General features: G+C 46.2%; 1 protein-coding gene across 1 annotated transcript in view; it reads left to right on the top strand.

Annotated features, from left to right (window-relative positions):
- The first annotated feature begins 356 nt into the window (after positions 1 to 356).
- The window catches only part of LOC121269590 (V-set and immunoglobulin domain-containing protein 10-like 2), a 54,881-nt gene continuing 40,012 nt past the window's right edge, over positions 357 to 15,225 (top strand). The window contains exons 1-2 of the mRNA XM_041174292.1: positions 357 to 486; positions 13,347 to 13,700. Of these exons, the coding sequence (XP_041030226.1) occupies positions 357 to 486; positions 13,347 to 13,700 (484 nt within the window). The remainder of the gene's footprint in view (positions 487 to 13,346; positions 13,701 to 15,225) is intronic.

The following is a 15,225-nucleotide window of genomic DNA, read 5'->3' as shown; positions in this document are numbered from 1 at the left end:
GTCATTTGGCAACGAGGGTAAAATAGCTCTGATGCTGCACCTCACCCTGTTGCCGTGAGTACATCAAATCTTAAAAGAAAAGACTACTCACCAGTTATGCCACTCTTCAGCAGAATCAGCCTATATGATCCAACTGTGGAAGATTGGAGCCAGTATGTAGAGCTCCTTGTTGGGCTCCTGGAACCATTGTCTCAGAGACTGGTCTATTATCTTTCCAAGTACAAGTGGAAGGTAGAATTGCCCATAAGCACATAGATCATATTCGTGCTAGAGAGACATTGCAACAACCAACTATTCCACCTGTGATTAACGTCGGACCATCAATTACTGAGGTGACTGATCCACCTAGAATAGACATGCCCGATGTCTCTACAGATTTGCCAAACCCTGAACTGCCACTTCCTGATGATGTGTCTAATGCTGCAGTCCCACACTGTGTTGATCCTGTTGAGGAACCTCAAGTGGTAGAGCTAGGCTGCTCTAGCCGTATAAAGAAAGCACCTCAGACTTGATCTTTAATCACCTGGAGCTCTATATATGTATATGTTGTTGGTTATGCAAATGCTTCCCTGTGAATAAAAATTGTAAAAAATTAAAGGGGAAGGAAATGTGGTAACTGAGGGTATAGCCCCTCCTGCTGTCTATCAGGGTCACGTGATGTTCCGGGAGCCTCCAACCAAGGAGCCCTAAGTGTGGGTAACCTGGGGGATGGGGCTTCCTGACGAGAGTCCTTAATGAGCGTTTAGCACCTGAAAAGCTCTCTGTAATAAAGTTTAATTTTTCTTGTTGAAACTTGTCTGCTCCGTCAAGTCATTATATCTTAATTTCTACCTCCTTTCTCATCCAGTGAGCTCCGGATTCATTTGCTCTACCTTTCCCTTTTGAGGGAACATACCTTGACTGTGCCTAAACCATTTCTTCTTTGAAGGTAGCCCATTGTTCAGGTACAGTTTCCCCACCAACCTTTGGTTCCAGTCTATCTAGCCCAGTTCCATTCTTGCCCCATTGAAGTCGGCTCTCCCCTAGTTAATTATTCTTATTTTGAATTGCCTATTGTCCTTTGCTGCTGCCATCCTAAACCTTATGATACAATGATCACTTTCTCCTAAATGTTCCCCCACTGATACTTGATCTACTTGACACACTTCATTTCCAAGAACCAGATCTAGCAGTGCCTTCTTCCTTGTTGGACTGGACACATACTGCTGTAGAAACTTCTCCTGAACACAATCTAGGGAACTCTTGCCCCTCTCTGCTCTCTACACCATCACTATCCCAGTCTATATTCGGGTAATTAAAGTCCCCCATTATAACTATTCTATAATGTCTGCACCTCTCTCTAATTTCCCTGCAGATTTCTCTACATCCTTCCCACTAATTGGTGTCCTATAGGCCACACCAATCATTGTAATTACACCCTTTTTGTTCCTCAGCTCTAGCCAAATTGATTCTGTCCTTGAACCCTCTGGGACACCCTCTTTCTCCAGCACTGCAATGCTCTCCTTAACCAGTACAGACACCCATTGTCCTTCCCTACCTTTCCTATCTTTCCTGAACACCTTGTAACTAGGAATATTTAACACCCAGTTCTGCCCTTCCTTGAGCCAGGTCTCTGTTATCATCACAACATCATAATTCTGCGTGGCAATCTGTAACTCACCAATCTTATTTTACTATACTCCATGCATTCACGTACATGCAGTACCAAGTTAGGCTTCATTACTTTCTCCCTTACTCCAACTCTGCCTATTAACTTATTATTCTCTAATCTAGTGCTATCTGTCTCTCCCAGTATTTAGCGCACCCTGGTATTCCTCTCCAATACTCTCTCCTGGTTCCCACACCCCTGCCGAATAAGTTTAAAGCCCCTCCAGCAGCACTAGCAAAATGCCCCACATGGAACTCAGTCCCGGCTCTGTTCAGGAGCAACCCACCCAACTTGTACAGGTGCCATCTGCCCCCGAGCCAGTCCCAGTGTCCAAGGAATCTAAAGCCCTCCCTCCTGCACCATCTTTCCAGCCACACATTCTTCTTTTTAATTCATTCACAGGATGTGGGCTTCGCTGGCTGGGCCAGCATATATTGCCCATCCCTAGTTGCCCTTGAGAAGGTGGTGGTGAGTTGCATTCTTGTACCACTGCAGCCCGTGTGGTGTAGGTACACCCACAGTGCTGTTAGGGAGGGAGTTCCAGGATTTTGACCCAGCAACAGTGAAGGAATGGCGATATATTTCCAAGTCAGGATGGTGAGTGACTTGGAGGGGAACATCCAGGTGGTGGTGTTCACATCTATCTGCTGACCTTGTCCTTCTAGATGGCAGTGGTTGTGGGGTTAGAAGATGTTGTCTAAGGAGCCTTGGTGAGTTCCTGCTGTGCATCTGTAGATGGTACACACTGCTGCTACTATGTGTTGGTGATGGAGGGAGTGAATGTTTGTTGATGTGGTGCCAATCAAGCAGGCTGCTTTGTCCTGAATGGTGTCAAGTTTCCTGAGTGTTGTGGGAGCTGCACACATCCAGGCAAGGGGGGAATATTCCATCACACTCCTGACTTGTGTCTTGTAGATGGTGGACGGTTTTTGGGGAGTCAGGAGGTGAGTTACACGTCGCAGGATTCCTAGCCTCTAACTTGCTCTTGTAGACACATTATTTATTTGGCTAGTCCAGTTCAGTTTCTGGTCAATGGTAACCCCAAGGATTTTGACAGTGGGGGATTCAGTGATGGTAAGGCCATTGAATGGCAAGGGGCAATGGTTGAATTCTCTCTTGTTGGAGGTGGCCATTGCCTGGCACTCGTGTGGCACGAATGTTACTTGCCACTTGTCAGCCCAAGCCTGGATATTGACCAGGCCTTGCTGCATTTGAATATGGACTGCTTCAGTATCTGAGGAGTCATGAATGGTGCTGAACTTTGTGCAATCATCAGCGAACATCCCCACTTCTGACCTTATGATGGAAGGAAGGTAATTGATGAAGCAACTGAAGATGGTTGGGCCGAGGACACTATCCTGAGGAACTCATGTAGCGATGTCCTGGAGCTGAGATGACTGACCTCCAACAATAGCCAACTGCCTTATACCCCTATTTCTGTACTCATTTGCATGTGGCACTGGGAGTAATCTGGAGATTACTACTTTTGAGGTCCTGCTTGCTAATTTTCTATCTAGCTCCCTAAATTATATCTGTAGGACCATATCCCCTTCCTACCTAAGTTATTAGTGCCAACATGGACCATGATCTTTGGCTGTTCATCCTCTCCCAGAAGGATGTCCTGTGGCTGCTTGGTGACATCCTTGACCCTGGCACCAGGGATGCAACTAACCATCCTGCAGTCATGCCCACAGCTGAAGAAAGGTCTATCTGCTCCCCTAACTAACGAACTCCCTATCACTATTGCTCTTTCTTTCTTTTTCCTCCCCTCCTGTACTGCCGAGCTGCTTGTGGTGCCTCAAGTCTGGTTTTGACTGAGGAACCAACTAGTATCCAAAACAGAAAAGCGATTAGCAAATGGGGCCCCAGGGGACTCTTGCATTACCTGCCAAGTTCTTTTGCACTGCCTGGCAGTCACACATTCCCCTTCTGTCTCCATGCACCTGACATGCGGTTGACCATCTCTGAATGTACTACCCAGTTTTGCGGTTGAACCACAGTGACTCCAGCCACCACTTGAACTCCAAAAATCCGAAGCTCAAGTTTCTGCAGCTGGCAGCACTTCCTGCAATGTGGTCATCTAGGTCACCAGGCGAGTCCATGACCTCCCACATATTGCAGGACATGCATTCCACATGACCAAGCAGCCCTGCCATGTCTTACCTTTACTTCCCTTACATTTACTTTACTTTGGTTTGCTTATATTACTTTACATTACTGGTCCTGACTTCTCCTTATTCCTATGTTTCTTACTCAAATCTATGTAGTCACTTCTTGAAAAAGAATATGCTTTTCTAATTTACAGCTATTTAAAGACACCCCCTAATAGCAGTTTCTTACCAGCCAATGAACTTACTGTTTTTCTGTGATGTTGCTGTTTGATTTTTTTTTCAACCTCATCTCAGAAGGCGAGGTTTACAGCCAGGTCCATTTCTACTCAGCTGCTCCTGTTCCCAAATTAGAATAATCCCTATGTATACCACACCCCCTTTCCCCATGCACTCATGCTACTCACTCAATCCCCATCTCACTCCAGTGTAGTCATCTGTGTCCTTGCTGACCTCCCCTCAAATGCAATCAAGCAATAGTCCGGAATCCTGGCCTATCCATTTTCATTGTTTAAGAAAAACTTGAACAATTGGGACTAGTATCATTGGAACAGGAGGTCCTGTGACACAATGGTAACATCCCTACCTCTGGGTCAGAAGTTCAGGGTTCAAGTCCCACTCCAGGACATGATGGCCACAGAAAGTATATTGATAACATGGTCAAACAGGTTGATTATCAGCCTGTAAATCCTTCCAATATGCCTGATGGCAGGTGGTAAGAGCAGGAGGGTTTCCTGGTCAGTACTGCAGAAGGTAATGACAAACCACTGCAGTGCTTTGCCAAGCATAATCATGGACCAGTCCATATTGCCAATACACTCTTAGGGCACGGTACCTGAAGGAGAAGAATCATTAGAACAGAGAGGATTATGGTGTGTTTTGATAGATAAGTGCAAAATTATCAAGGGACAGAAAATAAAAACAGACTCTTTTCACTACTGGAGGAGTGTAATTTTATACTTGGCCCTGGGATGTCAACGTCACTAGCAAAGCCAACACTTGTCGCCCATCCCTAATTGCCATTGAGAAGGAACATAGATATAAAATTAAATCTAAGAGATTTAGGATAGGCAATAGGATAATTTTTTTCTTACACAGAGGGCTGTGAGGCTGTGCAGCGCACTACCAGAGGTAGTGATTGAAGGAAAGACGATGGCCTGAATTTTTAGGAACACATCCCCGCCAACTCTGGCTGCCCTGAAGCCATTTTACACTCAAATGAGCATTGACTGGCATTCGGCAGGACTTCTGCCCCTCACTTAAGAAGTCCCGCCTTGGAGAGTTGCTGGCCATTCTTATTGGTCGGCAGGTCTCCAGTCCCTGCAGCACCAGCGCTGCAGTGGCCGGAAGAGGAATTGCACAAAGCTGCCTGAGACTCTGGGCAGAATTTTCCGTGCCCGCTGGTGCCGGGTGTCATGGTGGATGTGAGCAGGCAATAAGGCGGGAAAGCCAAAAATTAATTTCACGACGTCGTGAAACCAGTTTGCAATTGTCCGCTCTGCTCATCAATATCGGGCTGTGTTTCCCGCCATTGGACCTCATTGTAATACATCTGCATATCATTATAAGCCCAGCTTGCCAGGATCATCCCCCCATGTCAAATTTACTATCCACATCGGCGGGAAAACACGCCAGTGCACAACATATCTTGACAAGTGTGACGTGCAGAAGTCGGGACTTACTGTCAGGGCCTTTCTCACGTTGTGTACATCCGGGGAGCAGAAAATGATGAAGCCTGATGGCATTGGGACCCTGGAGGAGCATCTATTGCAAGCTGGGTGGATTCTGATGGACATGGCTCCACCGGGAAGCAGCACATGGAGGGTGGAAAACCAGAGTTGAGGGCCCACTTTGGGACTTCAGTGTCTTGGCCATGGCCTTCATGGATGATTGTTGAGCAGGTGGAGAGGAAGGTCCAGCTGTGAGTGAGAGAGGAAAATGTACCAGGGGTTGGGAGTGGAAGGTCTAGGATGAACTGGGAGAGGAAGGTGTGTCTGGAGTGGTGAGGTTGGGGTGGAGGTAGGGAGTATGGGGGTAGGAGGGGTTAACGGGAGACTTACGACAACTGGGAGGTAGATGTAAAGGGGGAGGAAGGTGTAAGGAAAGAGGTTTGGAGGGGGAAGGAGTTTGGAGAGAAGAAGGAGTCCAAGGAGAGGAAGGAACTCAGGGGGAGAAAGGAGTCCAGGGGGAGGAAGGAGTCCAGGGGGAGGAAGGAGTCCAGAGAGGGGGAGGAGTCTGGAGAGGGGAAGGAGTCTAGAGAGGGGAAGGAGTAAGGGTGGAGGAAGAAGTAAGGATGGAGGTAGGAACCACAAAACAGGAAAGAGTAAGGGTGGAGGAAGAAGTCAGGAAGGGGGAAGAATGAAGTGGGGGGTGTGGGGGAGTCCAGAGGAGGGTAGATGTCTGAGGTGTGGGGAGAAGGAGTTCCAATGGGGGATGGAGATACAAGGGGGGAAGCAGTCTGGAGGGGAGGATGTCCATGTGAACGTTCAAGGGAAGCGTCTGTGGAGTTGATGACTGCCTCCTGTGGAGTGAACTGAGGGAGGGTGTGGTAGGAGGGATGGTGAGAATGACCAAGGGCATAGGGTGGGAGGGTGAGGGTGTGACAATATGGTTAGAAGGGATGGGGAGGGTGGTTGGTGGTTGTTGTAAGGTGACCGAGTTGTGCTATTAATGATAGAGTTGATCTGTAGGCACCTGTTGGGTGGAAACATTAAGTTTATTTACAATATACTCAGCAGCAACTACACTTGTGCTTTCAACTCCAACTCTATCTCTACACTGACTGCTGAGGTAGCCCACACTACTCTCCTATAAGATACTGCAGATCATGTGAACTTGCCTCACAAATATTATTCTTAAAGGTACATTACACTAAATAAAACCATAATTACTACACTCCTCCCCCTTTAACTCAGCTATACATATTATATTTACAATCACATATTTCAAGACAACATAATATTTACACTGGGTAAGGAATTTACAAGTTCAATCTTTCAAGTGGTTTCCTGGTAAGTGTGAAACGTTTCAGCTCCACAACTTCAGATTCTTTGTCAGGAACCTCCTTTTCCGGAGTTGCCTGAACATCAGGTGCTTCAATGGGCACTTGCAGCTCTGTATCCTCAACTCTTACAGGAACATCAGACATGTCAGTCCTGGGTTGAGTATCCTCAACAGGAAATGCAGATCCAGTCATGTTCACGGGTGGAATCAAATCTTGGTGATTTGTCTTTCTCTTCCTTAAATGGTCCACGTGTTTCCGGATGATCTGGCCTTCCACCTCCTTGTGGAAAGATGTCACTTAAAGTGACACTTAAAGATGTCACTTAAACTTAAATAAGCGCACTTATTTCACTCGGTAATCACTTCGGTCCTTCCCCAAATTTTTCACGTATACTGGCTCTTCCACTGTAAATTTCCTCTCACGACTATGCCAGTCATGTCTGGTTTTCTGGCTTCCCTGACTCCATTCCACCTTCCCCTCTAAACTCAGCATTATGAAGTTCAATCTCCTTCTGAGACGGTGTTTCAGTAATAACTCTGCAGGTGTGACACCTGTTGTTGTGTGAGGGGTGGTCCTGTAATGAAAAAGAAAGCATGCTAGCTTGGTTGCCAAGGAATTGCCAGTTAATGTTTTCATACCTGCCTTGAATGTTTGAACCACCCTTTCATCCAGTCTATTTGAGGAAGGGTGGTACAGTGCAGCTTTCACATGAGTGATACCGTCGACGCTGATAAACCGTTGAAACTCAGCACTCATGAAAGCTGTGCGTTATCAGAAACAACTACTTCTGATAGCCCTTAAATGGCAAAACTCTGAAGTAGTTTCTCAACTGTAGCAGCCGACGTTGAATGGACATTGACAATGAGCAGGAATGTTGTTCCCAGGAAAGGTCCAACGTTGTCAATGTGTAACCGCACCCAGGGTCTATTCATGAGTAATGGAGCTGTCACTGGCAACTTTTGCAGTTGCTGACATTGCACACAGTGCTTTACTAAACTCTCTATTTCACCATCCATCCCAGGCCACCATAGATAGCTGTGTGCTATCGTCTTCATTCAGGGAATTCCTGGATGGGCACTGTGTAGTTCAATTAAAAGTGGTTCTCTTCCCTTTGGAGGAACTATCAGTCGTGCTCCCCACAAGAAGAAGTCATCCTGGTTGGTTATTTCATGTCTTCTGTTGAAGTACATTTCGTCAGATTCGGGCTCCTGTGGCCAACCATCTAGCACTTGTTCTCATACCTGAGATAGGACTGAGTCCCGACTTGTCCAGTCTCTGATCTGTCCAGCACATACTGGTGAAGAATCTAAGAAATTTAACAGTAAAACAAGTTCCTGTGGAACTGGCATGTGTTTACCATTTTTTATAAAGATAAACGACTAAGGGCATTGGCATATGTGATTTGATTGCCAGGCCTATGTATGAAAGTATATTTGTATGCTGCCAGAATTAAGGCTCTGAACAATACATTGACTCAATAAACCTCCAGAAATCTCTGAGTCAGAAAGCCATGGATTCAAGGCCCGAGCATAGGACTTGTACAGGTGGGGAGGAATTTTATCAACATGGCGTGTCGTTCCCAACAATGTAACCAGAAGCGTGCACACTTCCACTCTCTTGCTTTTTCCCATTCCCCACGGAATTACAATTAATATTTAAAGCGCTGGCTGTGTGCACAGGAGACACGCAATCACACAATGGGGTAGCTCTTCAGTGGTGAGTCCCACTGTCAGCTGACAACACTGCAGCCATGGCCGGGCTATAGAAGAGCCTCCCACAGGGAGGCCAAAACGTTCCTGCCCATCTCCTTTGCCATCATGATAAAGCTTGAGAGCGCAAATGTGGCATGTGTTTTTCAAACTTGAATTTCACTTGTAAATATTTCACTTTATTCATGTGTATATCATTGTTATTTGTTAACACCCAGAGTCGGAGAGCTAAATGTACTGGCATGTCTCATGGTTGCCGCACTGAAGGTTACAGGGGAGTTAGGGACATTTCCCTTATTGTGGAAAAAACAATGTTGTGTTTTTTGCTCACCCTTTACTGAATGTTCATGTTTGTGTCCAGTGTTGTATTCACCACCCTGTGGGTCATGGCTGAACGTGCAGGCTCAGTTGGCCCTTCCTACCATGGATTGTAAAGGACATTGTCCAAGATCACTCTCAGTGGGGCTAATTGAAATGTTGTAGGTGGACTCAAAGCCCTGTAAGGACTCTGCCAACCAACACCCTGAGATTGACCCACATTTGGACAGGACTGACAACCACTTTTAGACCCTTCATTTTCTTACCTTGACTGGCTGTTCCCACCACCAACCCCTCTCCCCACCACATCCAAGATGCCAGGCCCTTCCCACTTCCCTCCATGCCCCCAACCCAATCTTCTGCACTCCTCCACCCCTTGATACCACCTCCCCTACCACCACACACCCCCTCACCACTGACTCACTCTTGCTGGTTCTAAGCCTCCATGAAGCTGCCATTCTCCCCTCCCTTATGCTGCAGAGTTCAACAAGGGAAACCTCTGACCTCAGACACGACTGTACAAAGCCAACTGGTGCACGGCACCTTTAAACAACTGTGAATCGAGTGCCACAAACTTTACATGTGCCGCTAACTTTAGCTTGAATTCATAATTAACAAAATTTTTATGCTAATGAGTATTCATGGCATGTTAATGTATTACAAGTATGAACCCACCACAGATTGGTGTGAGGCTCAACACGCTGTAAACATGCTGCTGACTGTCTCTGCATCTTAACCTGATATCGGAAGATCAAGATTTTGCATCCCACCAAAAGAAGTCACCCACACACCATGTTTCCCACTCTTACAGGCTCCATAATGTGCGTTGGCTGTCCAGTGTTTTACCAAGGGAATGCTGCACTGTCGAGGAGTGTGCTTTGGATAAGCAATCAAATCTATTAAGTTGGAAATAAAATATTCCATGACACTGTTTGAAGAACAGCAGTGAATTCACATGACAACCCAACTAATGTCACTCTCTCAATCAAAACCACTAAAAATGGTTAAATGGTCATTTGCATTTTTACTGTTGATGGAACCTTCCTGGGTGTGAATGGCCACTGCATTCACTTATACAATAGTCTTCATTGCATTTCAAAGTGCTTCTCTATATTTGAGGTACTTTGAAATGTTTGAGAGAGATATGGAATTAAAAAGTTACTCTCAGTAATGGTGACCATTAAATTATTGGATTATTGTAAAAACCCACCTGGTTCACTAATGTCTTCCTTTAATGTTTCCCTTTGCCCTAGCCCTGAATTTGTAGTTCTAGTATCTCTAGTTTCTCTCCTTTCTCTCCTCATGCCTTCTCTGAGCTCATCTTGTCCATAAGACCCACCTCCTACTCTCTTGATCCTATTTCCATTAAGCTGCTAACCACCCAACTTCCCCTCCTGATCCCCATTTTGTCCAATATTGTTAATGGTTCTTTATTTTCAGGTGTTGTCCCTTTCTCCTTTAAATCTGTCGTCATCACCCCACCCCTCAAAAACCAACCCTTGAGCCCAATATCTTTGAAAGCTATCATTCCATCTCCAACCTCCCTTTCCTCTCCAAAGTCCTTGAATATATTGCCGACTCCCAAGTCTGTTCCCATCTTTCCTGCAACTCCATGTTTGAATCAGATTTATACCCTTGCCCAGTACCAAAGTGGCTCTTATCAAAGTCACAAATCCTGCGTGACTGTGACAAAGGTAAATGTTCTCTCCTTGTCCTCTTCGACCTGTCTGCAGCCTTTGACATGGTTGACTACATCCTCCCCCTCCAACACCTCTCCAATCTCAGCCAACTGGGTGGCACTGCTTTTACTTGCTTCCATTCTTATCTATATAATTGTAGCCAGACAATCACTTGCTCCCATATCATTCCCTCTGGTTTACCCCAATGATTGATCCTGGACCCCTTCCTATTTCTCATCTACATCTGCCCCTTGGTGACGTAATTCAAAAGCACAGTGTTAGTTTTCACATGTACACTGACAACACCCAGCTCTACCTCACCACCACCTCTCTCGAGTTCCCTACTATTGCTATATTATCAGACTGTTTATCCAACATCCAGTACTGGATGAGCAAAATTTTTTCCCCAGTTAAATATTGGGAAGACTAAAGCCATTGTTTTTGGTTCTGGTCCAAACTCTGTTCCCTAGCTACCGACTCCATCCCTCTCCCTGGCAACAGTCTGAGATGAAGCCAATCTGTTCATAACCTTGGTATCACATTTGGCCTCCAACCTCATTTCGTGCCATCACTCAGACTGTCTATATCCGCCTCAGTAACGTTGCTCAACTTCACCCTGTCTCAGCTTATCTGCTATTGGGACCCTCACCCGTGCCTTTATTACCTCTAGACTCGACTATTCCAACACACTCCTGGCTGGTCTCCCATATTCTACCCTCCATAAACCTGAGGTCATCCAAAACTCTGCTGCCCGTGTCTTAACTCACAGCAAGTCCCTTTCTCCTATCACCCCTCTGATCGCTGGCCTCCATTGGCTCCTAGTCAAGCAACACCTTCATTTTAAAATTCTTATCCTTGTTTTCAAATCCCTCCATGGCCTTGCCCCTCCCTATCTCTGAAATCTCCTCCAGCCCCACAACCCTCTAATTCTGGCCTCTTGTGCATCCCAGTTATGAAAGTCAACTTGCCTTAACGCTGAGAGTGGAGGTCGGGAACTCCCGACAGACCTCGCGCATGTGCACACCAAGATCGAGCTGCACATGTGCAGTTGTGCAAGTTTCATGTTCTTTGGGCCCTGCGCACCTGTGCAAGAAGGCGTGAAAACCCAGGTCATGTGACCGGGAGCAAAGCACCGTTGCAGACAATTGTCTCAGGCAGGGGTCAGGGAGAGGGTGCAGGGAAAAGTCCCAAAAGGAGAGGGGGCAGGGAGAGGTGCCGAAGGGAGAGGGGACTGGGAGCTGTCCCAATGAAAGGAATCCCAGGTAGGGGACAGAGACCGCTCTGGTTAGGTTAAGGAAAAATGAGGAGTAGAGGAACAGGCTTCAAACAGGAAAATGGCTGCGGGTAGCAGACTTTAAGTGAAGATGGCTCATCTGAAGCCTTGAAGATCCAAGAGGGCAGCAGAAGGTTGGTGCTGTAGGCCATTGAGGCGAAGGTACCTCTTTTGGAGCAGTAATGTTCTGATCAGTGCAGCTGAAGAACTGAAGCTGTGCTTGTGAGTTGGTGGTTGAGTGCAGGTTTGGGAATCCAGAGGAATGGAGTGTCTAGAGACGAGAATGTAACCCTATGAAGTGGGCTGTTGTTGATGCCGTCCGAGTTGGAGCAGCTTGTGGAGAGAATTCCCAGGTTAGGTCTTCAAAGATGAAGGTGGGAGTCCCTTGCGAGAGCGACAGAGTTTCACGAGCTTGGTCGACTCCGTAGTGTTTACTGACGTCTGGGTGGGTTGTTGTGAAATCCATGGACTCTATCTTGGTCGCATTGGCTATTTGGTGTGCAGTGTGGTATATTTGACCCCAGTTTGCCTGTTAATTCACATGTTCCTCATTTAAACCCTGAATGTTAGTGTATAAGTTAGATATTGTAAATTGTTCCATCTTTCTGACCTTGTATAGTAAAGTTTATTTTTGTTTGTTCAAAACCTGTGGAATCTTCTGGCTTTATTCACTGAGCAAGTGTCTTGAATCTCAAACATTATCTACTTTAAGCAAAATGTTATTGGTCCCTAAACGGATCTTACCAAATGCTTGGGGGGTGGTCTATAACATCCCCAATTTTAATTGCTCGACTATCGGTGGCTGTGCCTTCAGTGTTCTTGGTCCTGAGCTCTGGAATTGCCTCCCTACACCTGTCCTCCTCTCTATCTTGTTTTTCCTCCTTTAAGACACTTCTGAAAACCTTCACCTTTGACTGAATTTTTGGTCATCTGACCTAATGTTTCAATATGTATCTCGGTGTGACACTCAGTTTTATAACACTCCTGTGAAGCACCGTTGAAGCATTTTGTTATGTTAAATGTGTTAGAAGAATATACGTTGTTGTTGTATTGCTAGGGAAGGGAATCTGCTGTCTTTACCTCGTCCATCCCTCAAGTGACTCCGGACTGACAGCAATGTGGTCGACTCTTAGCTGCCCTCTGACATGCCCCAGCGAGTCACTTGGTTCAGGAAGGCAGCTCACCACATTCTTCCCAAGCGCAGTTAGGGATGGGCAATACATGCAGACGTAATGCGCACATCTCATGAATAAACACATTAAAAATTCCATGCTCCCCTCCCCTATAACCACTTACCTCTCCTCTTTTGTTATGATGCTTGCCCTTTTACTGCCTCTTCTGCCTTTCACCTCATTCCATTTGTTGTTTAATCTCTTCTGCCTTCCACCCTCTGACGGGCCTTCCCTTTTATCCTTTTCCTGCTCCCTTTTCCCTTGTTGCTTAAATCCTGTTACCTCTCTAACATCTTCCAGTTCTGCTGACAAGTCACAGACCTGAAATGTTAATTTTGCTTTTCTCTCTCCACTGACATTGCCTGACCTGCTGAGCATTCCCAAACATTCTCTGATTTAATCTGCAAATTTAACTTGGCCTCTTTCCCACCCCAGGGCTGGACATCCTGGATCCCGAGGAGGTCAAGTACATCGAGAGCCAGGTGAAAGGGGTTATAGGTCAATCTGTGTTACTGGAATGTGGACAGTCTGTGCCCACCATTTACATTTGGGGTTTCACCAGACCCGGCTTCAGTGACATTCGGGCAGTCATGTACAATTATGGAATGGGCCCCAAGCTGCAGAAAATGGCCTCCATATTTGGTGACGTGAAGGTCCTCTCCGACAGTGCATCCTTGGTCATAGATAACCTGCATCTCGCAGCTGAGGGAAGATTCACGTGTCAAAGTTTGTATGACACCAACGACGGGGCGAAGCTTGTCTACGTCTTCGTCGATTTACACGTCCTGGGTGAGTTTGAGATTTTAGTTCTTCAGCAGGCAGAAACAAAAACGTAGCCAGTCCTCTCCCCCACCATAGCCCCTGCTGTTCTGTGCTGTCACCAAAGGTGAACTTCACCCCTTCCCCACAATTTACTGCAGTCACCCTTAAAAGAACATTCCGGAACTGCGACAGAATGAGTCGCCTTCCTATCATTTTTTTTCGCCAAACTTTTTATGCAAACAGTGACAGACTGAAAAAGACCCACTGCTCCATCCAGCCTGTTCCCCACTCAACTGCAAAGCCTCACACATACACTATCTGCAGGTGTAAGCTGACAGATATCCCCAGCATTGCTTGTGGTAGGTCAGGAGAATATTGTTTTATCAGAACTGGTGCCTTAGAGGGTGTAATGCAGCATGCTGTTCTGTTGCTAACCCGGAGCTGCATGTAAACTGGCTTGTCATAAACAGGCACCTATTGAGGCCAACTTGCTGTTGCTGAGGGTTTTATATGTGGGAACATTAATTAAGAGCCTGCAGATATTGTAGCTCTGGCATTTTATTCTCTGGCTGGTTTTTATACATTGCAAATATCTATTATTAGTTTCTCCCTACATTTCTAAAACTATCACAGGAATTGGATTCAGTATGTGAAAGATATGAATCATGATGCACATTTTTATAAATTACTTGCCAATCAGCCACAGGGTGACCTATAGTAGGTCAGAGGATCGGTTTGACAGGGATATTATACAATATGAAACACCATGAGGCCTAATCAGCACCCAAAAACCGGGCACGACCTGTGTGGTGAACATTCAAGATGTCCCAGAACAGAGCTGCCTGATGGGTCTCATCACCCTAACTGCGGTGAGATGGCCACCAGGCAGGCTGCCCTGAAACTGCTCAGGCCCTGGCAGCTCGGATGCTGGTCAGGGCCCACAGGTGAGTCCAGGTGGTGTGGAGGGAATAAGGTTGGAAATAGGGGATTGGGAGAGAGAGGGTGGGGTGAGACAGGAGCAGCACCTACAGTTTTAATGTGAATATTAAGGAGCTTAAAAAAAATTTACCTGCAGGTCTCTTCCGTGCTCTCCAGCTGTTAGGCCTCTGCAGAGCCTGAAAGGTAGTTGAAGGTTGCATTGCCATAGACTTTGACTCTTAACTATTTGCACCAGCAGATCTGGAAAGGGCCACAGGTGCCTTAGTACATGGCAGCCACCATTGCCTCCTAAGAAGAAAGGCCCTCCTAATTTAGCATGGGCCTTCCCATTGGTAAATTTGTCATTATTGCATCTATTTTATGCCTAGAAAATGGGCACAATGATGTTGAGTTTAGGCCCTAATTTTTTATGCTGCGAAATCATAGAAGGAGGCCAGTCAGCCCCCTGTGTCCATGCTGGCTCTCTGTAAGAACAGCTGCTAGTTCCATTCCCTCACCTTTCCTCATAGCCCAGCAATTATTTTCTCTTTGGCTGCTTATTTAATTTCCTTCTGAAAGCCACAACTGAATCTGTCTCACCACACGCAGGCAGCGCATTCCAGATCCCAAATAT

This window comes from Carcharodon carcharias, chromosome 25 (genome assembly GCF_017639515.1).
Source record: "Carcharodon carcharias isolate sCarCar2 chromosome 25, sCarCar2.pri, whole genome shotgun sequence".
Lineage (NCBI taxonomy): Eukaryota > Metazoa > Chordata > Chondrichthyes > Lamniformes > Lamnidae > Carcharodon > Carcharodon carcharias.
This window is presented reverse-complemented; position numbering and strand designations above follow the sequence as displayed.